This window comes from Symsagittifera roscoffensis, chromosome 4, assembly GCF_963678635.1.
Source record: "Symsagittifera roscoffensis chromosome 4, txSymRosc1.1, whole genome shotgun sequence".
Lineage (NCBI taxonomy): Eukaryota > Metazoa > Xenacoelomorpha > Acoela > Convolutidae > Symsagittifera > Symsagittifera roscoffensis.
The window spans coordinates 21,036,787-21,061,806 of record NC_087065.1 but is presented as its reverse complement, the minus strand read 5'-3'; the positions used below and the strand labels follow the sequence as shown (position 1 = coordinate 21,061,806).

At 38.2% G+C, this 25,020-nt stretch overlaps 3 protein-coding genes across 4 annotated transcripts in view; 2 read left to right on the top strand and 1 right to left on the bottom strand.

The window, feature by feature from the left end:
• LOC134843588 (single-stranded DNA-binding protein 2-like) overlaps positions 1–25,020 on the top strand; it is a 243,455-nt gene that overhangs the window by 108,869 nt on the left and 109,566 nt on the right. The window lies entirely within an intron of this gene.
• LOC134843586 (cytochrome P450 4C1-like) lies at positions 2–25,020 on the bottom strand (the record flags this gene model as incomplete). The annotated part of the gene is given in 7 exon segments (XM_063859731.1): positions 2–144; positions 282–427; positions 22,307–22,449; positions 23,595–23,689; positions 23,872–24,065; positions 24,355–24,586; positions 24,770–25,020. Coding segments are annotated over 7 exon segments (1,086 nt in total), but the record flags the coding sequence as incomplete, so codon positions are not given.
• LOC134843585 (E3 SUMO-protein ligase PIAS2-like) overlaps positions 8,843–25,020 on the top strand; it is a 142,807-nt gene continuing 126,629 nt past the window's right edge. For both annotated transcript variants that reach the window (XM_063859730.1, XM_063859729.1), the window contains exon 1: positions 8,843–8,852. The gene's annotated coding sequence lies outside the window, so the exon portion shown is untranslated. The remainder of the gene's footprint in view (positions 8,853–25,020) is intronic.

The window sequence follows — 25,020 nt, the reverse complement described above, 5'->3', positions numbered from 1 at the left end:
CCTTGATCTGTTGGACATTATCTGGTTCCAAAGCCACGCCCTCTAGATTCTCGTCAACTTCATTCTGTAATCTCTCCATCACATCAGGATGAGTAGCCAACTTCTGAATGACAAAGGACATAGCCGCTGAGGTGGTGTCGTGGCCTACACAAGTAAATTACGCATGAAAGTCGACAGCCGAATGCACTCTTACCTTGAATGAATGTTCGAAACACAATTACAGTCTCAAAGTTTTCCCCTAATCATATATCAAGCTGAGTTAAAGTTTAAAAGTTGCTGACCTTCGAACATGAAAGTGTCCACCTCTTCCCTGATGTCCACGAAAGAGAGTCCATGTTGCTCTTTGGCCAACAGAAGCAAGTCCAAAAATGAGTTTCTTTTTCCCCCTCCAACCATGTTGTCCAATTGATCTTTAATTTCTTCCCACCTAGAGTTTCAAATACAACTGTATCACGCTGAACCCGTGTTTTCAGAAAGTCTTCTTTAAGAGAGAATACAAGAGAGAAGAGAAGAGAAAAAAGGGGGATGAGAACTCTTTTTAAAGAGTTGTGGTGTGGCGTAGTTTATTAGATTATTATGACGTCATTAGTGTGCTAGCTATTCGTGCTAAACTCGCCTTTTGTTTATCAAGGTCGTGACCGACCTGCCAATCCTTTCTAGATTTATCACCATGTGCTCTCATTCATTCTGTCACAACTTATGAAAGATTTAAGTTGTATTTGAAAGATTTGTCATGACATTATCTAAGTACTGAACTATCTATATTATTTACATTATATTACGCTAGCAAAACTATAGACGTCGGACAAAACGCTTGCTAGGAATAACGGGTCCTTTCTACTTTCTATCTTAGAAAATAAATCTAAAATTCGCTGAGAAATATTTTATTAGAAAAGAAGTTATTATGAATTTACAGCAAGTTGCCTTTTGACTCAATATCTATTTTAAGGGTGAGATTAGAGATATTTTTACTGAGAGTAGATATTATTTTAGAGATTGGTTGGGGGTGGTTGAAGAGAGTGGTGTTGGTGTTAGAAGTGATATTGTTGGGATATTAGAGAGGGAGGTTGTGGTGTTAGAAGAGATATTGTTGGGAATGAATTCCCGTAGTTTTGAGCTTCTATTTATACTCAGATGGGAAATCCTACCACTTTTCGTATCAAATGAGAAGTTACTTCTTAACTTCGTATTCTCTATTCGTACATTCGTATTTTACGAGAAGAAGGTTTCGTATGCTCGTATTTTACGAGAGGAATCGTTAATATTTGCATTGAATGAGAATAGTCGTTTCAATTCTCAATGCTTAAAACGTTATACGAATTATTCCAATAGCATTTCCCTTCCTTTTGCAAGGGAATAAAAACATATTTCTTTTGTGGTGGCGGCGGCGTCACATTTTGTGAACGCAATAAAATAATTCATGTTTCTGTTTCTATTTGAAATCAGAACAATTACTATTAAACATAACAAGGAGAATTGATTCTTGTTTTACAATTGTTCTTTGAGTACTCACATGGCGCAGCCAGCAGTTTCGACCTCAGAGGATCGAACTGACCTGTTAGGCGTACCCGTATTCTGGCATAAACCAACTGCGGATCCTATTTGGAGAGGAAAAAAACTAAAACTTTCATTTTTATTACTTTCACTTGAATAGTGGGGTAAATTTTGATCGATCGAAGCTTTTTCTTTCAATCTCATAAAGTTGGTTCAATAGTTTGTTGGTATTACAGGTAGCAGATGTTTTTGAACAACTGATACTTTGAGTCGGGCTTGAATGAATATAAATACATCAGTTACATTTATAAATCAAAATAGAGTTTACACAACCAAGGGATTTAACTATAAAATTAAATAAATCAAAATTATTTGTTTCTCAAAAAATTGAAGGTTAGTTTTATTCCTTGAACATTCTTTTTCCGAAGTCTCCTTTTTGTCCTGAAGTATGTGAAGTGGATGTCCATACGCGTAATAAGGGGAGGACTGGTTCATACAAAGGGGGTATTTTTTGTATTTTTGTTTTTTATAATAGTCAAACTTGTTGAGAAAGGCAAAATTAATAGCTATAAATAAATGTTTAAATAAAAGGATAAATTTTTACAATTTTCCTTCCAACCGGGCTATAAGTTGGTGATATTTGTTTTCAAATTGTGGATTTGCTTTTTCAGCTCCCGGATTTGGTGCGTTTCATGTATATGACTGCGCTGAGTTTGCTCAGTATAGTCATCTAACTGGGGGGTTTGTAATTTTGCTGTCAGATATTTTGCTGGGACATAGATTTTTTGATATTCAAGAAGGGAATTAGTTATGGAGTACATTTTTTTTATAGGGTGATAGGCCTCTAATTTAAAACGATTGATTAATGGATTCAAAGCATAATTGAGATCCATATCGAAGCCGGGATTGCTGTTAGAATTTATGTATCGTTCCCTTTCTAACTGAATATGTATTTTAGTATTTAATTCAGTGGGGTGTAAGGGCTGTCCTAATGGTCATTGGATATTGAGAAGTTGATACCGGCGTATTTGCCGTTAGTATCTTATATGGTTTTACAATCTGGGTCCGTTTTTTAATTTTGGAATTCGAGGGAACCAGGGGTATTTTGAAATCGGGGGGTGAAATTTTTAGGGGTGGTGGCTTTGATGCTGTAGTTATTGGGACAGCTGAATTGGTTTGAAGTAGTGGCTCAACGAAAGATCGCGTTGAGGTCGGCTTTGCAGTGGGTGTTGTAGTATTAGAAACAGTTGGTTGTTGAGTGAGTGTTGCGTCCATAGTTGAATCAGTTGGTATATAGTAGAATTTTTTTATTAGACTGGGTTTGTTGGGTGATCCAAATTTTGAGTTCTTCTCTCAAAATTTAATAATTGGATGTGAGGATACATGCGATCCTGGTTTATTTTATCAATTTTCTCTAAAAAAGGAGCTTGTATTTTTTGATCACAATCTTGTTCTATTTTTTCAGTTTGCTCATCTTGAGTGAAAATTGAGGTCACTATCGAAGTGAAAAGTATATTATATGAAGCGGCAAGCAATACTTTGCCAAAGTGCAGTGAGCGGCCGGTGATTTTGTGAATATGCATAGCCTTTATTATGAATACTAGGCAATCTAGTATGAATTTCACAAAAAGAAATGAGGCGAAGACTATTCCGCATTTTTCTAAATAGTATTGTACTTTCCCGAATATACGGGTGTATTCGTTTTTCCAAAAATTTGGAGAGATGAGATAGTCCAAATATATTGTTTGGGAAGAGCCTAGTGGGCTGTATGAGTCCTTGAAAAGAATTTTTTAGCATTTAGAAAGGACCTGGATACTTTTTGCAGTACTCCTTTCATCTCTGAATTATCGGAAATCATATTCCAGAATTTTTGCATTTGAGCATAAGTGTAGATTGAAGCGCCTTGGCTAGAGGCTAAAGAATGCTTATTCTTTTGAATTATCTCTTTTGGTTTAAAGAGATATGGTCCTGTAACCCTTGTAATTTGAGGGGTTAATTCAATCCAGGACTTATCATCATCAACATCTAGTTGAAAGAGATTCGAATGTTTGTCGGAGCAGTCTTGTAGTTCTGCCGACTGAAAAGTTTGTCGCGTAATTGGATTGACAAATCGAATATTTTCCTTATACATAATGGGAATGCGATTATAGCATTCATCCATTAATTGCAAAGGTGAATAAAATTTCGGACAATGGTAGAGCCAGGCAACATTGCCATTGGTCTCTAAGAACATAGAGCGGTTCTGAGTTAAAATATAGCCAGCCAAACGTGCGCTTTCAAGTGAAAGCATTAAAGTATTTAATATTGAGGAGCGTTCTAGCTCACATTGATTTTGCATAAGGGCTAACTCGGCCGTTCTGAGCAAGTAGAAGCTATAAAAAAGAATATAGTCCAATTTGGTTCCCGTTTCTGGGGTTGGTTTAACTTGGATTCCAGTATCCATATCGAAACCGTCAGTGTATGCAATAAAAAGTGAATCATATGAAGTTGGATACACTATTCTGGGATGTCCACAAAGAGATTGCGGTTTATTCATCACCTGTAGCATAAATTTTTGAGAATCCCTTGTATGGGTAGAATGAATAGACGGGCTAGAATCGCCTTTAATTATATAGTATGATTCTTCGTTTTGAATCATTTTAGCCGGAAATCTGTTTAAAACAGTGAAAATGCAATTGTTGGGTTCTTCCCAAGTATAAGCAAAAGCGTCTAAGGATGTTGTTTCACATCCATTTGTAGACACTGGACAGGGCAAAGGAATGTTTTGCCAATTATTGACTGTTCCATCTTTGAGGTTAACAGTCAGAGTTACATTTTGCATGTAAGTTTCAAAAGGGTCCAATTTAATCCAAGAACGGCCATCACATTCGTTATGATGTTTGCCGTCAACTTTGCCAGCATGGGCATTAGTTACTGTTTTAACATTAAATTTGAAAGGAATATTTCCAATACTAGCATAGCCTAGGTTAAGATAGCCTCTGTCGGCGGGGAGGACTGGTTCATACAAAGGGGGTATTTTTTGTATTTTTGTTTTTTATAATAGTCAAACTTGTTGAGAAAGGCAAAATTAATAGCTATAAATAAATGTTTAAATAAAAGGATAAATTTTTACAATTTTCCTTCCAACCGGGCTATAAGTTGGTGATATTTGTTTTCAAATTGTGGATTTGCTTTTTCAGCTCCCGGATTTGGTGCGTTTCATGTATATGACTGCGCTGAGTTTGCTCAGTATAGTCATCTAACTGGGGGGTTTGTAATTTTGCTGTCAGATATTTTGCTGGGACATAGATTTTTTGATATTCAAGAAGGGAATTAGTTATGGAGTACATTTTTTTTATAGGGTGATAGGCCTCTAATTTAAAACGATTGATTAATGGATTCAAAGCATAATTGAGATCCATATCGAAGCCGGGATTGCTGTTAGAATTTATGTATCGTTCCCTTTCTAACTGAATATGTATTTTAGTATTTAATTCAGTGGGGTGTAAGGGCTGTCCTAATGGTCATTGGATATTGAGAAGTTGATACCGGCGTATTTGCCGTTAGTATCTTATATGGTTTTACAATATGGGTCCGTTTTTTAATTTTGGAATTCGAGGGAACCAGGGGTATTTTGAAATCGGGGGGTGAAATTTTTAGGGGTGGTGGCTTTGATGCTGTAGTTATTGGGACAGCTGAATTGGTTTGAAGTAGTGGCTCAACGAAAGATCGTGTTGAGGTCGGCTTTGCAGTGGGTGTTGTAGTATTAGAAACAGTTGGTTGTTGAGTGAGTGTTGCGTCCATAGTTGAATCAGTTGGTATATAGTAGAATTTTTTTATTAGACTGGGTTTGTTGGGTGATCCAAATTTTGAGTTCTTCTCTCAAAATTTAATAATTGGATGTGAGGATACATGCGATCCTGGTTTATTTTATCAATTTTCTCTAAAAAAGGAGCTTGTATTTTTTGATCACAATCTTGTTCTATTTTTTCAGTTTGCTCATCTTGAGTGAAAATTGAGGTCACTATCGAAGTGAAAAGTATATTATATGAAGCGGCAAGCAATACTTTGCCAAAGTGCAGTGAGCGGCCGGTGATTTTGTGAATATGCATAGCCTTTATTATGAATACTAGGCAATCTAGTATGAATTTCACAAAAAGAAATGAGGCGAAGACTATTCCGCATTTTTCTAAATAGTATTGTACTTTCCCGAATATACGGGTGTATTCGTTTTTCCAAAAATTTGGAGAGATGAGATAGTCCAAATATATTGTTTGGGAAGAGCCTAGTGGGCTGTATGAGTCCTTGAAAAGAATTTTTTAGCATTTAGAAAGGACCTGGATACTTTTTGCAGTACTCCTTTCATCTCTGAATTATCGGAAATCATATTCCAGAATTTTTGCATTTGAGCATAAGTGTAGATTGAAGCGCCTTGGCTAGAGGCTAAAGAATGCTTATTCTTTTGAATTATCTCTTTTGGTTTAAAGAGATATGGTCCTGTAACCCTTGTAATTTGAGGGGTTAATTCAATCCAGGACTTATCATCATCAACATCTAGTTGAAAGAGATTCGAATGTTTGTCGGAGCAGTCTTGTAGTTCTGCCGACTGAAAAGTTTGTCGCGTAATTGGATTGACAAATCGAATATTTTCCTTATACATAATGGGAATGCGATTATAGCATTCATCCATTAATTGCAAAGGTGAATAAAATTTCGGACAATGGTAGAGCCAGGCAACATTGCCATTGGTCTCTAAGAACATAGAGCGGTTCTGAGTTAAAATATAGCCAGCCAAACGTGCGCTTTCAAGTGAAAGTATTAAAGTATTTAATATTGAGGAGCGTTCTAGCTCACATTGATTTTGCATAAGGGCTAACTCGGCCGTTCTGAGCAAGTAGAAGCTATAAAAAAGAATATAGTGCAATTTGGTTCCCGTTTCTGGGGTTGGTTTAACTTGGATTCCAGTATCCATATCGAAACCGTCAGTGTATGCAATAAAAAGTGAATCATATGAAGTTGGATACACTATTCTGGGATGTCCACAAAGAGATTGCGGTTTATTCATCACCTGTAGCATAAATTTTTGAGAATCCCTTGTATGGGTAGAATGAATAGACGGGCTAGAATCGCCTTTAATTATATAGTATGATTCTTCGTTTTGAATCATTTTAGCCGGAAATCTGTTTAAAACAGTGAAAATGCAATTGTTGGGTTCTTCCCAAGTATAAGCAAAAGCGTCTAAGGATGTTGTTTCACATCCATTTGTAGACACTGGACAGGGCAAAGGAATGTTTTGCCAATTATTGACTGTTCCATCTTTGAGGTTAACAGTCAGAGTTACATTTTGCATGTAAGTTTCAAAAGGGTCCAATTTAATCCAAGAACGGCCATCACATTCGTTATGATGTTTGCCGTCAACTTTGCCAGCATGGGCATTAGTTACTGTTTTAACATTAAATTTGAAAGGAATATTTCCAATACTAGCATAGCCTAGGTTAAGATAGCCTCTGTCGGCGGCCGATTTACATTGATCGGCAGATAAATGGAGATCAGTAGTGATCATATTTTGTCGAGCGTCGATACCACTCGAATCAAAAGAATCGCAGAACCAACGCATTGATTGGTGTTTGATTCGACACATTGTCGCATTTACTTTTGTGCGATAATGTCTCTGATATAGAGTAACATAAGCATGGGTTACCTTTATATTTTCTAGTTGGACTTTGCAAGGTGCTACTTTATTTAGAGAGAACGTTTTGTTAGAAGTCATTAGTTGACAATCATAATGAGCAACCCGAAGATTATTTGCAGTATTTGCATATAATTGTTCTTTCGGATCAAATGCTGAGGTTTGATTCGAAAGTATTATTAGAGTTAAAAGACCAACCAAATAAATTTTTTGCAAATTTATTTTTTGGTGGTGAATGATAGCAAAAGAATTTTTAAAAGTAGTCACTTTAAGCATTTCCTCGAGAGTGGTTAGAACAGGATCTTGGTCCATTAGTTCACCTTCCTGTAGTTCACTATTTGGATTTGTCATTTTGTGGATTTTTTGTGATGGGAAATCTGAGTTAGATTTCAATTTTTGTTGAGGAATTCAGCAGATTTATTTTTTGGAGAGAGAGGAGGTTTTGAATGCAAGATGTGGAATTGAGCAAGAATGAAAACAACTGTACATCAGTTAGTTTTTAAAGGCTGTTTTTGCTTTTTTACAAATCTAAGCTCTGATTGGCCGTTGTTATTCGGCGTCTTTCGGAAGTGACTCTTTTTAAGTCGTAATTCCTTCGCCATTCGTTTTGTAATGTTGTGGTTTTTTCCACTCTGGCTTTAATGTCGTGGTTTTTCCACTTAGTTTTGATTTGTTGAATGATTTTTATTCGTTTATGCTGGTGTTAATTTTTAACAACTGCATTCCCCTTCCTTATTGGAGGAGGAAAATGAAAAAAACATCTCTTCATAAAAGAGGACTAAAAGCAACATCATTTATTTGCTTTCCGTTTAGTTTAAACTATCTGTATTTTATCCTCAAAAAAAAATTTTCTTCGTCCAAAGTGAATTTTATCGATCCTGAAGATAATCTGGTGGACTTCCCGGATAAGTTTTTGAACTTACGGGATGAGCTAAATTTCAAACACGAAGCCTTGCTGGAGGACAAGGAAGTCGAGAGAAGGGTGGCAATCTATGACGGATTAGTAGAGAAAGGGGCAAATTTAACGCCTATGGAATTTATGATCTTTATGGACCGGAGTTATGTCTTCAAGTATCCGGTACTGAATACCGAGGAGTTATTTGAGCTGGGCTCAATTCAGAGTAGGTTCTTCGCCAAGAAACTACGGAGCCCATGGAGTGGAGACCATGTGGTTTCACAAGAAACAATAGACTTTTTGTCCTTATTCTTTGGAGAGGATGTAAGTTTGTTTTACAATACACCCAATTTTAAAAAATATATATAAAAATTTTTTTTTTATTCAAGTGGCATAGAAACATAGAAATTGTATATAAATTTGTTTTAGTTTCAAGAAGAATTCTTCAGAAAACCAGCAGCAGAGGAAGAATTTAGAAAAAAGATAGAGCTGGATATCGTGTTGGAGGAAATATATCAAGCTTAGTGGCGGCCTTATTCAGCGCTGCAGTTTGCAGTGAGGAGCCTGAGTAGGGCCGCTGAAAACCCTTTGGAAAAGATGGCGGCTGTCAAACTAGTCAAATCTTACACGGATATTAATCCTTATCTTTATAAAAGTTATTTTTAAATTTATTTGTAAATATGTTATTTTTGGTGTTTTGTAAAAGAGAAAAAAAAACGCCAATAAAAAAAAGAATGTTACAAAATATTAGTTTTGGCCAAATAAATAGGTTAGTGTTTTTATTTCTTATTAAATTTGCCAATTAAACTAGATGGAATTGTAGTTCCATAAAAGTTTGTAGGACGATTTGTCCGTTTAGGTCTTTTGGATTCAGAAAGTGATCCAGGTGCGGATCGAGTGTTCTCATAGAAGCTTTCCTGAGAGCTATGAGGGATATTTTTTCCATCAGTAAAGCTTTCTGATGATTCAGATAAACGAGGGATATCAGGAGGACATGGAGTATTATATTGTGTTGTTATATTTTGGTGGCGGCGGCCAAAGTCATTTGCGAGACTATTATTAGGACTTATACTGCGGCTAGGTAGGCGGCGGTGGCCATAACTACTAGATTGACTAGTTGAAGGATTAGGGGTTTTATCAACAGGATAGGGAGTTGAACTTCGAATAGGTCTAAGATTCTGGTCAATCGCAGTCGCATCGAACAAAATTCTTAGATGCATAGTTTCTCTGCCTGAATCTAATGATTGATCTTGGACAATAGTTCTTTTTTGATCCTCATTTGTAGGATTATTATCAGTCATTTGCTGATAACCATTGTTGACTACTGGCCAAAACTGGTATTGTAGATTTTCAACTTGTTTCGGTTTATTGAAAGAGTCGATTTGATGATTTGTTATATGATCATAAAAGTCACTTGAAAATAAATCACTAGAGTACTCTTGTAGTAGTTTGGGCATTTGTTGTTGTTTAGGAAAGTATTCAACAATATGATTGCGGTGGACAATCTTTTTTTCGTTAGTAAAATCATTTTGAATTCCGTATGTTACCTCCTTGATTTTTTCAATTACGGTGTAAGGTCCAGATCTCAAATTCAAAAGCTTTTGAGATTTCAATAGTGGTTTGGATCTATTTTCTAGTAACACCTTAGTGCCTTCTTTTATAGGCCGTCCTAATATAAATTGATTTCGGAACATGTGGGCCTTATTAGTGATGCGGCGGCAATGGGTATAGGTGTTACTATAAATCAACTTAAAATCATTTTCCCTTTTTAGTATTTCGGCGGAAATTTGATTTTTTAGAAATCTATCTATGGTCTCATTGTTTGACTTATGCTCGGTATGAGCATGATTTTCGAGACCAGCGCAAAATTCAGAGGTACATCTTTTGTTTTGGTCGCGGTAGAGGCCTAATTTAAGGCTAAGGGGAACCTGAGGTTTTATGCCAAAGACAATCTCATATGGAGTGTAACCTGTACTTGAATTAATGGCGGTGTTATGTGCAAAAGCTAATTTATTTGTTAATTCAGACCAGTTTGAGCCTGAGGTACTCAAGAAATGTCGAAAGTACTGGGTTAAATGTTTAGTTTGGACTTCAACTTTTCCGTTAGTCTAAGGCGAGTAAGTAGTTCTTGGCCTCAGGGTTATTCCCAATTCAGAGGACCAATGAGCAAAGTCATTACTCATGAATGCACTTCCATTATCATGAATAATTTGTTGTGGAATACCAAATGTTGTGATGTATTTCTCTAAGAGCTTAATGGTTTCCTTATAGTCTGCATGGGTGCATGGATATACTTGAAGATATCTAGAGAAGACATCTATCACAACTAAGCAAAAGTTTTTGCCGTGACTTGATGGTCTAAGTGGACCTTTATGATCAATGTGGATCGATTTCATTGGGATTGTTTCTAATTATCCCCATTGTTGTAATGGAGCTTCATTCAGGTCTTTTCGTTTAGGCTTATTTTTCTGACACTCTAGGCAATCATGAAGAAGCATGTTGACCCATTTATAGAGTCCGGGCCAATAGAAATATCTTCTGATTATTTCCAAAGTTTTTGTTTCGCCGTGATGACCGCTAAGAGGATGCTTATGAGCTAACTCAAAGCAGTTTAGCACTAGGGAGATGGGTAAGCAAATTTTTGGACTCTTAGTATAGTCATCATTATATTCATTAATACATAGAAGATCATGTTGGTCTTCAATGAATAATAATTCAAACTGCCTGATATAGGCTTTTAATCCTTTTTCTTCACGATAAGGATTTTTTTGTTTCTTTCTGGCTTTTCGTTTTGCTTTATGCAATTTTTGATATCTATGATTACAGTATCGTTACACTGCTCTTGCATAATTCTTTCAACGTCTAAATTTGCTTCTTTAGCAAAGTCGGTCATTTTTGCTATCAGTTCAAGAGAATCTGATTTATTCTCTTCAGATTGGAGACTTAGGGTTTCAATTAACTTCAAAGATCTTGTTTTGGTTGCAAAATCATTTTTTGCTTTAACCAGGTCGTTGAGAAGGTTGTTCTCAACATTGCCTTCATATAAGTCAAGCCATTCTGAATTTTCCAAAGGATCATCAAGTGCAGATACTTCATCTGGAATTTCTTCATAAATGTTTTCATTGTTTATATCTGGTATAGATAGTCATTTGATTTGGTTAATTTGTTTGCCAAATCGGAAGAAATCTGCTATATTCTGAATCGCACTACAAGATTCTTCAAAATATTCTGGAGCATTTTCAATGCTGAAGTCTCCTCTGTCAGTCTCGACTGTCATTGCTATTATAGCTTCCAGTGTTATATGGTCGACCTCTAGGGTTACTATTGAATTGCCTATTTTCTTGGTCGTAGAACTGTTTACCAACTTGTTCATTTTCTCTGAATTTGTTTTCTCTGGGATACCTATCATCATAGGTTTGGGGTCTTTTGTTATTGAAAGACGATTGTGCATTAGCCTTTTTGAATTGTTAGTAGTTCTGTTTTGGTTATCCCAGAACCGGTTACTTGGGTTAGGGATACTCTGGTTAGGGAAGTTATTCGGTCTTCGATTTCGTTTATAATCAGTTTCAAATGAAACTCTTCGTTCATTTTTTGTTGTGAGCTCTTTTCGCAATTTATTTACTTCGTCCTGAACTTGTTTTTTTGAACATCTAGATATAGAATGTCCATTCATTCTACAATATTCGCAGAATCGTGTGCTATTAGGTCTTCCCTTGATGTCAAGGTGACGTCGTTGAAATGAATTCTGATCATTGATTGCACTAACTTCTTGATTCTTGATCAATTTAGTTAGTTCTTTAATTTGAGTTTCTAATGAAGTCATTTCATCCGTTGTTGACTTATTAGCAGGATCAGTAGCAACAATGAATGTTAGATCTTTAGTGATTACATGATTTGTGAATTGATCCCAATTGGCATTTGGATGCTCTATCATGTATTCATGAGCTTTTTGTTTAAGGGCTAGAGGTCTTAGTCCCTTAATTGAGAAATCAATATATTTTTGACTTCTTTGTCTGGTTTGTATAGTTCTCTCAGCATTTTGAGCAGCTTCAGTAGCATGAACGGTTTCACCAATACTTTCGGGCCATCCTCTATCTACAGAAGATTTAATTCTGTGGAAGTAATTTTTTATTAATTCGCCATCTTGGCGAGCTGCATTTTCAGCATCAATTCTATGTTTGAATTGATCTCGTCCGTCAGTGAATCTATTTAGGAAGAGATCTTTGAGTTGTGCCCATGTGGTAGCATTGGTAACATTATCATTGAACCATTCAAGAGATGTATCACTTAACAATGATCCGAATAGGGATCGTTGTCTGCTATCATAGCTGCGTCGTGCATCATTATCAGCAGGTCTTTGACCTAATGAGAAAAGAATTTTGTTTTCAACTGAATTCCAAAATGCTGTAGCATTTTGGTTCGGATCGTTTCCCGAAAATGTCATTAAAGACAAGTTGGGATGGGATATTGGGGTATCAGCCATCTTATATTTAGTTTAGAACTTAAAAAGAAAGATAGAAAAATTTATAAATTTATTTAGAAAACTTAAATTTCCGATTTGGAAATTGATTACTTCTCTTTATTTGTATGAGAAATTTCAACAATTCTCCAGTTTGAGAATTGGAATCTTTGCTTTTTTATCTCTTTTTGAGACTTTAGCAATTTTTGCGAATTTTTAGAAGGTGAGCCTCACTGGTCGCACCAATTTATTACGCTAGCAAAACTATAGACGTCGGACAAAACGCTTGCTAGGATTAAAGGGTCCTTTCTACTTTCTATCTTAGAAAGTAAATCTAAAATTCGCTGAGAAATATTTTATTAGAAAAGAAGTTATTATGAATTTACAGCAAGTTGCCTTTTGACTCAATATCTATTTTAAGGGTGAGATTAGAGATATTTTTACTGAGAGTAGATATTATTTTAGAGATTGGTTGGGGGTGGTTGAAGAGAGTGGTGTTGGTGTTAGAAGAGATATTGTTGGGATATTAGAGAGGGAGGTTGTGGTGTTAGAAGAGATATTGTTGGGAATGAATTCCCGTAGTTTTTAGCTTCTATTTATACTCAGATGGGAAATTGTACCACTTTTCGTATCAAATGAGAAGTTACTTCTTAACTTCGTATTCTCTATTCGTACATTCGTACTTTACGAGAAGAAGGTTTCGTATGCTCGTATTTTACGAGAGGAATCGTTAATATTTGCATTGAATGAGAATAGTCGTTTCAATTCTCAATGCTTAAAACGTTATACGAATTATTCCAATAGCATTTCCCTTCCTTTTGCAAGGGAATAAAAACATATTTCTTTTGTGGTGGCGGCGGCGTCACATTTTGTGAACGCAATAACATAATTCATGTTTCTGTTTCTATTTGAAATCAGAACAATTACTATTAAACATAACAAGGAGAATTGATTTTTGTTTTACAATTGTTCTTTGAGTACTCACATGGCGCAGCCAGCAGTTTCGACCTCAGAGGATCGAACTGACCTGTTAGGCGTACCCGTATTCTGGCATAAACCAACTGCGGATCCACCCTGTAGTTGGGATTCTTGGATAGGACAATTCAACTTGGCAATCACTCTGAGAGAAAGGTGTGATCCACGCGAACTGTTAAAACTTCCGGGTATAGTACACGACGATCCTGTTCCAAAACCAGAAGCTGTGGGGGTGGATGAAGATGCTGCAGCAATCGCAAACCGTATTGCACGAAAGGACGCAGCTGTCCGAAGAGTTGCGGAAATGAACGAAGAGCGCCGGGCGAAAGGTCCCAGAGTTGCACCAGGAGTGTATTATTACGAGGTTGAACAGCGAATTAAATCTCGTTTATTTTTCTCGCTCGGCTCAGAAGGGAGGAAAAAATTCCTCCAAAGTTATCCACACGCGGACCTCAGTGCAATATCATTTCGGGAATTTCACGAATTCTGTGTCCTCCTTTTCAGAAAGGAGAAAAATTACATTATCGAACGTATGCAAATGTTGAACGCGGTACATTCAGATCGAGAAGGTTTGGAAGCATTTTATCTGCGGTTGACGGGACAAGCCGCCCTGTGTGGGTGGACAATAGATCAGGAAAAAGAAGTTGTAAGAGATATCTTCATTGTCAAGATGAGATATAAGGATATTCAGAGAGAACTGTGTATTCGTCCAGGTGCTACTCCAGAGGATTCTCTGAAATCAGCGTTACTTCAAGAAAAAGGGGGCACAAACGACCACCGATTTGCAAAGGCAACTTGGGAGTTCGTCTTCGATGGGCATTTTCTCCCAGTCAGGCGCAACTTCGGGTCAAAACTCCCGAATAAAACAGGAACCTACCTTCTCTGTCCAGGGAAAGAAACTATCTGATAGGATTAGTCGGGCACAAAACAGTAAGTCAAAGGGGAACAACGAGAAATCGAAGTCGTGTTATTTCTGTGGCAATAGGTTTTCAGCAAATCGCAAGCAGAGTTGTCCAGCCAGAAATGTCACTTGTAGGAACTGGAGCAAGAAAGGTCACTTTGCCAAGTGCTGTAATTCTAAGAACGTAGCGAATGTAGAAGCTGAGTCAGATGAGACAGTGGAAGAAAATTTTAATTTCATCACGTCCGATAGTGAGTCGGAATATGCTGTTTTATCAGTGGCAGCAGAAAAACCAAATCGTCCAATTGCGTCAGTGAGGAAGTTGGAGGTGGTCAATGCCGCTACGGGCAAGTTACGTTCCATTCAGATAACACTGCGTTGTGGACATACGTTCTTCAAGGCAACGGTGGATACAGGAAGCCCGCCTTCTTTCGTGAATAAGAAGACAGCATATTATATCTTGAAAACTGTTCCGTCAGCCAAGGTCTTTACTGTTCAAGAAAGTCCAATCGATACAGTATACGTTGACTATAATAGGAAGAGAATTGAACTGATGGGTACATTAATTCTGGATGTGTCATCTTTGGGTTGGCATGTTAAATCTGCAAAAATCCTTATTTCGGAAAACCGCACACGTTGTTTACTAGGTTTGGATTTGCAGCCCCACTTGGGGGTGAGAACAACGCAAGTTAGACCAGATCGGCCTTTGGTGGGTGAAGTCTCCCAATCAAACCTGAATGTAACGTTTGAGTCCTGGAAAATCACTTCCACCAGAAATTTCATCGTGTATTTACTAGAGTAGGTAAAGCAAAAAATCATAAAGTTTTTTCTACATTCAAGTCCCCACTCGTACCGATTCAGGAAAAAGGAAGGAGGGTTCCGGTGCATATTCAAGACAAAGTCGGTCAGGAAATTCAAAAACTAATTCAAGAAGGCCACGTGGTCAAACTTAATAAATGTACAAGTGAGCATTTTATTTCTCCGATTGTAATTACGGCTAAGAAGGGTGGTTCTGTGAAATTGGCTATGGACGCAAAACCTATGAATGATCAAATTCATAAGAACCATTATCAAATGCCAAATTTGTTGGAACTGTTGGACTCGGCAGCCCAGATAATCACATCGGATACGTTAGGTGATGTCTGGTTTACGTCCCTAGATTTAAAATATGCATTCAGTCAGATCCCGCTCAGTGATGAAGTTAGTCGTCAATGCAATTTTAATATCGTCTGTGGAAAACAAACTGGCACGTATCGGTTCAAAACTGGGTTTTATGGGTTAACGGATATGCCAAAAGAATTGCAACAAGCGATGGACAATACCCTCCAGGGTTTGTCGGGAGTTTTCTGTTTCCTGGACGATATTCTGATAGTTTCGAAGGGATCAATCTTGGATCACAATATTCTTGTAGATAAGGTGATAACTCTTTTGGACGAAGAAGGTTTTGCTCTGAAGCTGTCGAAATATGACTTCTCCTTGAATCAATTATCTTGGCTAGGCTACGATATCGATTTCGAAGGCTATAGGCCGAAACTTTCTAAAATAGAGGCAGTACTAGCTCTGGAACCACCAAGGACGCTCAAGCAACTCCGTTCGTTCATGGGCATACTCAACCGTCTACAACGATTTTTGCCGAACCTTCAGGTCCATTCGGACCAATTACGCCCGTCCTTGAAAGCAAGTAATAAAAGTAAATTTGTGTGGGGGGAATGCGTTTAGTAACATCTTGCAATTGATAGCGAACATCACAAAAATGTATCATTATGACCAAAGTCGGAACTCGCGTGTGAAATGTGACGCCAGTCATAGTGGTTTGGGTGCTGCGTTAGAACAGGAGATAGAAAAGGATGTTTGGGTCCCAATTGCTTTTGCGTCACACTTTCTCAACGATCAAGAAAAGAAATACAGTACTAATGAATTAGAACTTCTAGCAATTGTATGGTCGTGTGAGTATTTTCGAACTTATTTGTTGGGAAATCATTTTGTGGTTTTAACTGACCATAAAGCGATTATCTCTGCGTTGAAGATCAACCGAGGTAACAAAACTCATCAATCGCGATTAACCAGATGGGCTGATAGGTTATTGCCTTTCGATTTCGATATCTTTCATATCTCCGGATGTAAATTGGTTATAGTGGATTGTTTATCCCGTTTCCCAACGTTTGAATTACCGCGACCAAGCAGTTTTGACGAACAATATGTGGTCAAATGTATTAGTCGATTCTTTGATGCGTGCGATTTCTTGGACGAAAAGGCCAAGTGTTGTCCTTCATTAGAAGACTCACCGATTATTCGGAAAGACAAGCTAGACTCACCTAACATCACGAAAAACAGCCAGAATTCTGCCGTAACTAATACAATTAACCTAATTGAGTCATTGGATTTCAATCAGCCTCGGGTCAATCGTTCCGATATGGACAATTCAATTGTTGCATCTAACAAGTTTGGAAGCCTATCGGTAGAGGGCGCCATAATTCAAAATATTCCAGCTACATCGCAAGGCATAAAATCGATAGAGGGCGACAAAAATTTAGACAGTAAACATATCGGCATTTCTCAACAATTCAATACGTTTGACATTTCTCCGCTAGGGGGCGTCAAAATTGCTGGTTTAAAATCTAGCCAATCAGCGTTGAGAGAAATCATGGAAGTTTTTGTCACTTTCTCAGCATGGATTACATATTATCTGCCAGTTTTGATTTCAGTGTGGATTTTTACTTTGGCCGTTAGTGATTGTGATCTGTTGTTGTCGTTCATAAATTTTTTCGCCTTTGTTTCATCGTATCGGATTTGTTGGAATACAATCGTATTATTGGGTGTTTTTCATTTTCAGACTGCAATGGATTCTAACACCAACACCAACAACACAAATGACAATTTTGAGCAGCTTTTAAATCAGTACCTCCCAGTCAATCAACATTGGTTTTCATCTGATAGGGCTCGGCCGCGGTTTCGCGCGGGGGCTGTACGTCCCAGAGGGTCGTCAACATTACAACGCGGAGTGGAGTTGAGGAGTCAATATGCCCGTATATTAGCCAATTTCAGAATAAAAAGGGCCAGGAAAACTACATTAACAAATCGTCAACCTCAGTCAGTTCATAGTCTAGAAATCTTGAAGTCACCAGTGGTCGCTAAGGACCAGAAATCGTTAACCGGGTTGGTGGGCATTTTGGATTCCGATGTACTGTCGGAACTTACGGACGAAGATGCCAGTCTATGCCTCATGAAACGAGCAATTATTATCCGGACTACGAAGGATTTTGCCGTATCAATTCCTATATAAAATCCTTTTGGCATTGTGCAGCGGTAGTTGATGGCTGTATTGTTGTGGACAATAGGATCGCTATACCCATGTGCCTACGAAAACCATTATTGTCTCGACTACATAGGTCGCATGCGGGTCAGTTAGCCATGGCTGATGCTGCGCAGTACATCTGGTGGCCCCGAATGCATCGAGATATCGTCCAGCTTTGTAAAGATTGTCTCCAGTGCACAAAATTTGGTAAGAATTTGAAAGCGAACGCTTCATTTAACTCTTCCAAGCCTTTACCCCTTTTGTCTGGTCCTAACGAAGAGCTGCAGCTCGATTACGCAGGCCCTCTACTCGATTCGTTTGGTAACAGTATTTATATCTTGGTCTTGATCGACCGTTACTCAAAATATCCGTCAGCTATAATTACACGTTCTACGGGAGGACGGAAGATTATTAAATTTCTTAAATCGTATATTCAACAGCATAGTATCCCCAAATCTATCAAAACTGACCAATATTCTGGTTTTAAGAACAAATTAGTGCAAAATTTTTACCAAGATAAAAATATTGCCCAATATTTCTGGCCGGTGGGGGACCATCGTGGTTGCGGTCTAGTAGAAAGGTCGATCCAAACGATCAAACGTCGTTTGGGCGCCTCGCGGTTGAGTTCGGATTTTTCAAATGTTCAAGATACTCTTAGTAATAATATTGAAGATATTCGGATTACTAAAAATTCTGTTACTGGGGTTTCACCGTTTGAGCTTCATTTTGGCCGTCCTCCGAATACGGAGCTATCTATTGCGGCTGAGCGTTTATCTTCGGGCGTTAATTTAGATAACCAACAATTGGAACGGGACTTATTAACACCCGAACAGCGTCGGGAGCAGTGCGATAGCCGACCGAGGATAAAAGTGGTCAGGAAGGGGCAGTCAAGCCCGACGGTGTCTCCATACTTTGGTGGACCTACGAATTCAGTTTCGGATACACCTCACTACCGCGCTCTGGAGAACCTGGCACATTCCGCCAATCAGTGGTTGACATTGAAAAAGTCATTGTCACATCAGGAGGGAGTCAAAGCATTGAAGACGCTGACGGAAAGAAATCAAGTCCTCGCAGCCACCCTTCGCCCCAATTTGTCTGCTGGTACCCTTAGATTTAGGAACCAGATGCAAACGGATCAAATTCGCCCGTCGTTACCAAAACGTAATTTGGATTACTTAGTATTGAATGAACCAAATAAAGTCGAAATATTTAGGAAATTTCTAAATAGGAAGTCTGGCAGAGAACATTTCAAACCTTTTAAGGGCAAAATCGTGCGGATTACTGGGTCCACATATATTTCTGATTAGGAAAAAGTGATTAGAAGAAATCATTTGGCGGTACGTCTTAAATCAACCGATCTAAGTTTTTCAGGCAAACAACTAACGCCTGTCAAGAAGGGGCAGAAACGCCCCATTGTGTCATCTTCACCGTCATCATCAGAAGACAATCGGCCTCTCAAACAATCGAGATCTCGCCAACGTATCACAGCTAAAACGGTAAAGATTCCTGCTCATCCGAAATTCCCATCTGTACCAACTTCATATACTCCATCTCGTGGCCAAATTGTGTCGACTAAGTCAAAGGAAACTTCAGTCTCGGAGGCTCCAGGTGTACAAACTATTCCTTTTCCACAACACTCTACTCCAGTAGTAGACTTAACGGCATCTTCTTCCACGTCTGGAAATCAAGGAACGGAGGTTCCCATTAGTATTAAACCAAAGTTACCAACTTCAGTCATAAAAAATCCAGTATGTCCAGACCTCATCCCTATTTCTTCAGACGATGAATCTTCAATTCCGAAATCTCAAGAAGGAACTTCGACAAATTTGGCAGCATCGGGCCTTCCCACCCAAGATGGTCCCGTCATAATGTCCGAACCGGATGGAAATGTCTCATCTTCTTCGAACTCATCTCGTGCCTCTTCTCGACGGAAAAAGCAGACCACATTTTACGGTAGTCCCATCAGACATTCCAGTCGATGTCTACACCTCCGTCAACTCCTGCTTCGCCGGACAAGAAAGTTCGTCCAGCTTTGTAAAGATTGTCTCCAGTGCACAAAATTTGGTAAGAATTTGAAAGCGAACGCTTCATTTAACTCTTCCAAGCCTTTACCCCTTTTGTCTGGTCCTAACGAAGAGCTGCAGCTCGATTACGCAGGCCCTCTACTCGATTCGTTTGGTAACAGTATTTATATCTTGGTCTTGATCGACCGTTACTCAAAATATCCGTCAGCTATGATTACCCGTTCTACGGGAGGACGGAAGATTATTAAATTTCTTAAATCGTATATTCAACAGCATAGTATCCCCAAATCTATCAAAACTGACCAATATTCTGGTTTTAAGAACAAATTAGTGCAAAATTTTTACCAAGATAAAAATATTGCCCAATATTTCTGGCCGGTGGGGGACCATCGTGGTTGCGGTCTAGTAGAAAGGTCGATCCAAACGATCAAACGTCGTTTGGGCGCCTCGCGGTTGAGTTCGGATTTTTCAAATGTTCAAGATACTCTTAGTAATATTATTGAAGATATTCGGATTACTAAAAATTCTGTTACTGGGGTTTCACCGTTTGAGCTTCATTTTGGCCATCCTCCGAATACGGAGCTATCTATTGCGGCTGAGCGTTTATCTTCGGGCGTTAATTTAGATAACCAACAATTGGAACGGGACTTATTAACACCCGAACAGCGTCGGGAGCAGTGCGATAGCCGACCGAGGATAAAAGTGGTCAGGAAGGGGCAGTCAAGCCCGACGGTGTCTCCATACTTTGGTGGACCTACGAATTCAGTTTCGGATACACCTCACTACCGCGCTCTGGAGAACCTGGCACATTCCGCCAATCAGTGGTTGACATTGAAAAAGTCATTGTCACATCAGGAGGGAGTCAAAGCATTGAAGACGCTGACGGAAAGAAATCAAGTCCTCGCAGCCACCCTTCGCCCCAATTTGTCTGCTGGTACCCTTAGATTTAGGAACCAGATGCAAACGGATCAAATTCGCCCGTCGTTACCAAAACGTAATTTGGATTACTTAGTATTGAATGAACCAAATAAAGTCGAAATATTTAGGAAATTTCTAAATAGGAAGTCTGGCAGAGAACATTTCAAACCTTTTAAGGGCAAAATCGTGCGGATTACTGGGTCCACATATATTTCTGATTAGGGAAAAGTGATAAGAAGAAATCATTTGGCGGTACGTCTTAAATCAACCGATCTAAGTTTTTCAGGCAAACAACTAACGCCTGTCAAGAAGGGGCAGAAACGCCCCATTGTGTCATCTTCACCGTCATCATCAGAAGACAATCGGCCTCTCAAACAATCGAGATCTCGCCAACGTATCACAGCTAAAACGGTAAAGATTCCTGATCATCCGAAATTCCCATCTGTACCAACTTCATATACTCCATCTCGTGGCCAAATTGTGTCGACTAAGTCAAAGGAAACTTCAGTCTCGGAGGCTCCAGGTGTACAAACTATTCCTTTTCCACAACACTCTTCTCCAGTAGTAGACTTAACGGCATCTTCTTCCACGTCTGGAAATCAAGGAACGGAGGTTCCCATTAGTATTAAACCAAAGTTACCAACTTCAGTCATAAAAAATCCAGTATGTCCAGACCTCATCCCTATTTCTTCAGACGATGAATCTTCAATTCCGAAATCTCAAGAAGGAACTTCGACAAATTTGGCAGCATCGGGCCTTCCCACCCAAGATGGTCCCGTCATAATGTCCGAACCGGATGGAAATGTCTCATCTTCTTCGAACTCATCTCGTGCCTCTTCTCGACGGAAAAAGCAGACCACATTTTACGGTAGTCCCATCAGACATTCCAGTCGATGTCTACACCTCCGTCAACTCCTGCTTCGCCGGACAAGAAAGTTCGTTTTGTCGTGGCTAATCCAGAACTAGTGAACCAAGCAGGACAGTCTCGGGTTGTTCTTCCCGATGTTTCCGAAGGCTTATATCGAAAATTCACACGCTTCCCTAAAAAGAGTTCTTCCGACCATCCATTGCGTCGTTCAGACAAATAAAGCTTTTCGTACCTTCGAACTAAATAAAAACTTGCAAAACTCTCGTATTCTCACTCAAGTCACATCAGTTAATTTGTAAAACTCCTGTGGCGTAATTTGTATGGCGTGTGGGGGGATGATTTTCAATGAAAATTTCAAATTTTAGAACAAAAAATTTTTCATTCCATTTTATTACATTTAATTTTTACTTAATGTTATTACTGCTCCAAAAGCCTTAAAAGGCAGTCGGAACATTCAGGGCTTTGCCCTGATACGAGCACTCTTGTTTGCTATTTAGGTTGTTGTTCCGACTTTCGATACGAAAGTAACGGAATATTTGTGCTCGGGTGGGTTTTTTTTTCTTCAGACAAATTTCGACTTTTTAACTAGCCATTTTTGACGGAAGTTTTTATATCATTCAAAAGGTATTGTTGTTGTGAGCTTAAATTTGAAAAGATATTTCACCTGTGATTATTTTTCGTAAAGTTATGGGGATTTAAAGTCGATAACCCACCCCGAGCACAAATATTCCGTTACTTTCGTATCGAAAGTCGGAACAATAACAATTGAAAACAATAACTTCTATTGAAATCAATCAACTTTATCGTACCTGCGTGTGATGACGTCTGTAGTGAACTTGTGTAACTTCTTCACTAGTTTCTTGTACTGTCTCCCCTTAGAAGTGAGATGGAAGTAGATGAAGTCGTTCCACAGAATTGGGTTGCGAAATCGTTCCACCAAAATTTCACTCACCTGAAAAAAGGGGTACAGCATGTTTAAATGCACTTAGATTTTCTTAGATGCTGTTTATGCGGTTTAAAAAATAACAAAATCTGTTTTTGTATGTTTTTTTTGCAAAAGTAACTGAGATCGGAACTTTCTGTGCTACCTGTGCGTTTATGAATGGACTACTACTTACATGATGCAAATCCTCTCAACTGATCGTTGACTGTCGTGTTACTCATGTTTGCTATTAGTCAGTATAAAGTCATAAAATCTCTATCAAAACCAAATATTGACAAAAATACCCGGTGGCTGGGCAAGTAGCACAGAAAGTTCCGACCATAATAGGAAACAAAAATATAACTTGTTCTTTCATTCAAACTGGGTTGTTTTTTTTCTCTGTGCTGGGATGAGATATTATCAAAAAGCTCAGAAATTAGGTATACTCGATAGTAATAAACAATTAAACATCTTCGACAAAAGTTTTCATTTACAAATAAATAGAAAAAAAACACTAAAACACTACATTTTTTGTAGGTTTCTTGCAGAATTATTTATTGATTTGTTTTTGCTGGAGCAAAATTAAATTTTCACGGTTCACAAAAAAGCTTAAATTATCTTTCTGTTTTAAGCCTGCTTGTTCGCTTTATTTGCTTTAAATTAGACACTGGCAGAGCTCAAAAATTTTCCGCTGAGAAAGTTTTAAAACTTTGTTCGAATCACGACTGAAAGGTTTTTAATATGGTATATCACTCGATATATTCCATCGATCATTAAAAGTACCTGATTTTGAGTGGATAAAAAGGTGGTTACAACAAGTATATATCCGGTCGCTGTACAATTACCTCCAGTGTTCTGACTACAAAAAATTTAAATTAAAGTATTAAATTTAAAGTAGAAAAAGTGAGAAAAAAATAAAAAACAAATGTTTCAAAAAATTTGATGTTTTTTCAAACTTTTAATTTGAAAAGGTTCTATTCTTCGTTCGGTATTTTGAAAGATCAACTTAACGCTGCAAAAATGGGTGAACAAATGCTATAATCTAAAAAATGAGCTGCTTAATTTCCGTGTACAAATTAGCCTGAAAAACGGAAAAATTCAAACCAGTTTTTCTCCATATATATTTTTCTACGAATCACGGATTTTGAATAAACTATAAGGAAACAATGACATGCCTCTGATCTGTTTTGGACGTAGTCTAATGAGTCTGGATTGCGCATCTGGGACCCCAGCTCCACACCCATTGCAGAGTCAGACACTATGTCCAGGGCTACACAGAAACACAGAAACACTGAAAGTGCAAAAAAGTTCACAATTCCCATAAAAAAGCCTGTTTCTAATGTTTGTACCCGTTTATAACCCAATTATTTGTCGAGAGGCAGACCCTACCATTGATACTCTGGATCGGAGTAAACGGCTCTTTTAGCTCAAATTCTGATCTGATTCTCATACCTAGTAGACTCATGGCCTCCCATATGTCCACGAATGAGTCGTGAGTAGCATGTGTGTGGAATAGAGAGAGGGCCACTCTGGTGTGTTCTATCATGGTGGAGAGTGTCCTGTCGAGGATGTCGAAGTGAAATGCGGGAGTGAGGAGTCGCCGTCTGCCCTTCCACTTGTCACCATTGCTAGTCAATAACCCAGTGCTAGAAAAATATAAAAAATGATACATTGTTTCCAAGTGAGGTCATTACACAAACAAAGTTCAAAAATTTACAAACAAGGAATTCTTCTATAAAATCATCACCTGAGAGAGCGCCAAACGATTAAATCTAACCTGTTCTTAGGTGACTCAGAATCGGCTATTTTTCAGAAAAAAACCTGTTTAGGAACTATTTTGAGAAAAATATTGCCTAAGAGGCTTATCTTCCACGTGATCAATACGGGCAGTCGGTTGTTCTAGTTATGAGATTTATTCTTGCTATAACAACTCACCCGAGCCAACTGTGAATCATTTCATAACTAAACGACTTGGATGAGTGTTTTGATGACTTCAAAATGAGTCCGGCGAGGCTGCCTTTTGTGATCATAACTTGAGGCTGGGGTCCGAAGAATACACAACACATTCCATTGTTGTCCAGACCCAACTTCTGGAAGAACCCTATCAAATCTTTCTGTTTCCGGGGAATCTGAGAGATGTTTCCGATAAGAAACTTCCTCTCCAAACCTACAAAGAAATTAATGTTCTCGGAAGAAAAACTATTGAAGCTGGCTTTAACAGCGAAAAATTAAAATGTGAAGAAAATATTTCCAGTTAACTAAGCAATGAACAAAATTAATAAACTTTTAGCTGTTAAATTGAAGAATATGTCAAAAAATGCTCAGAATGAATCAAAATGAGTCCTCTCACCTGGCAACTTGGAAGCAGCAGCACTGACCCTTTTCGACTTAGCCGAGTAGTTGAAGGACAGGAAAGAACACAGAACCCAAGAGGCAAAAAGGGCCAGTAACACACCAAACACGCCAATTAAATAGCCCAACATTTTACAAACTATCCCAGATATGAACTCAATTTAACCATAACACATCTAAATAGTATTAGTTAAGATTGGTCGTCACCAAGATGCGGTGCGGGTTAAATACATATGTGACGTTGGTAAT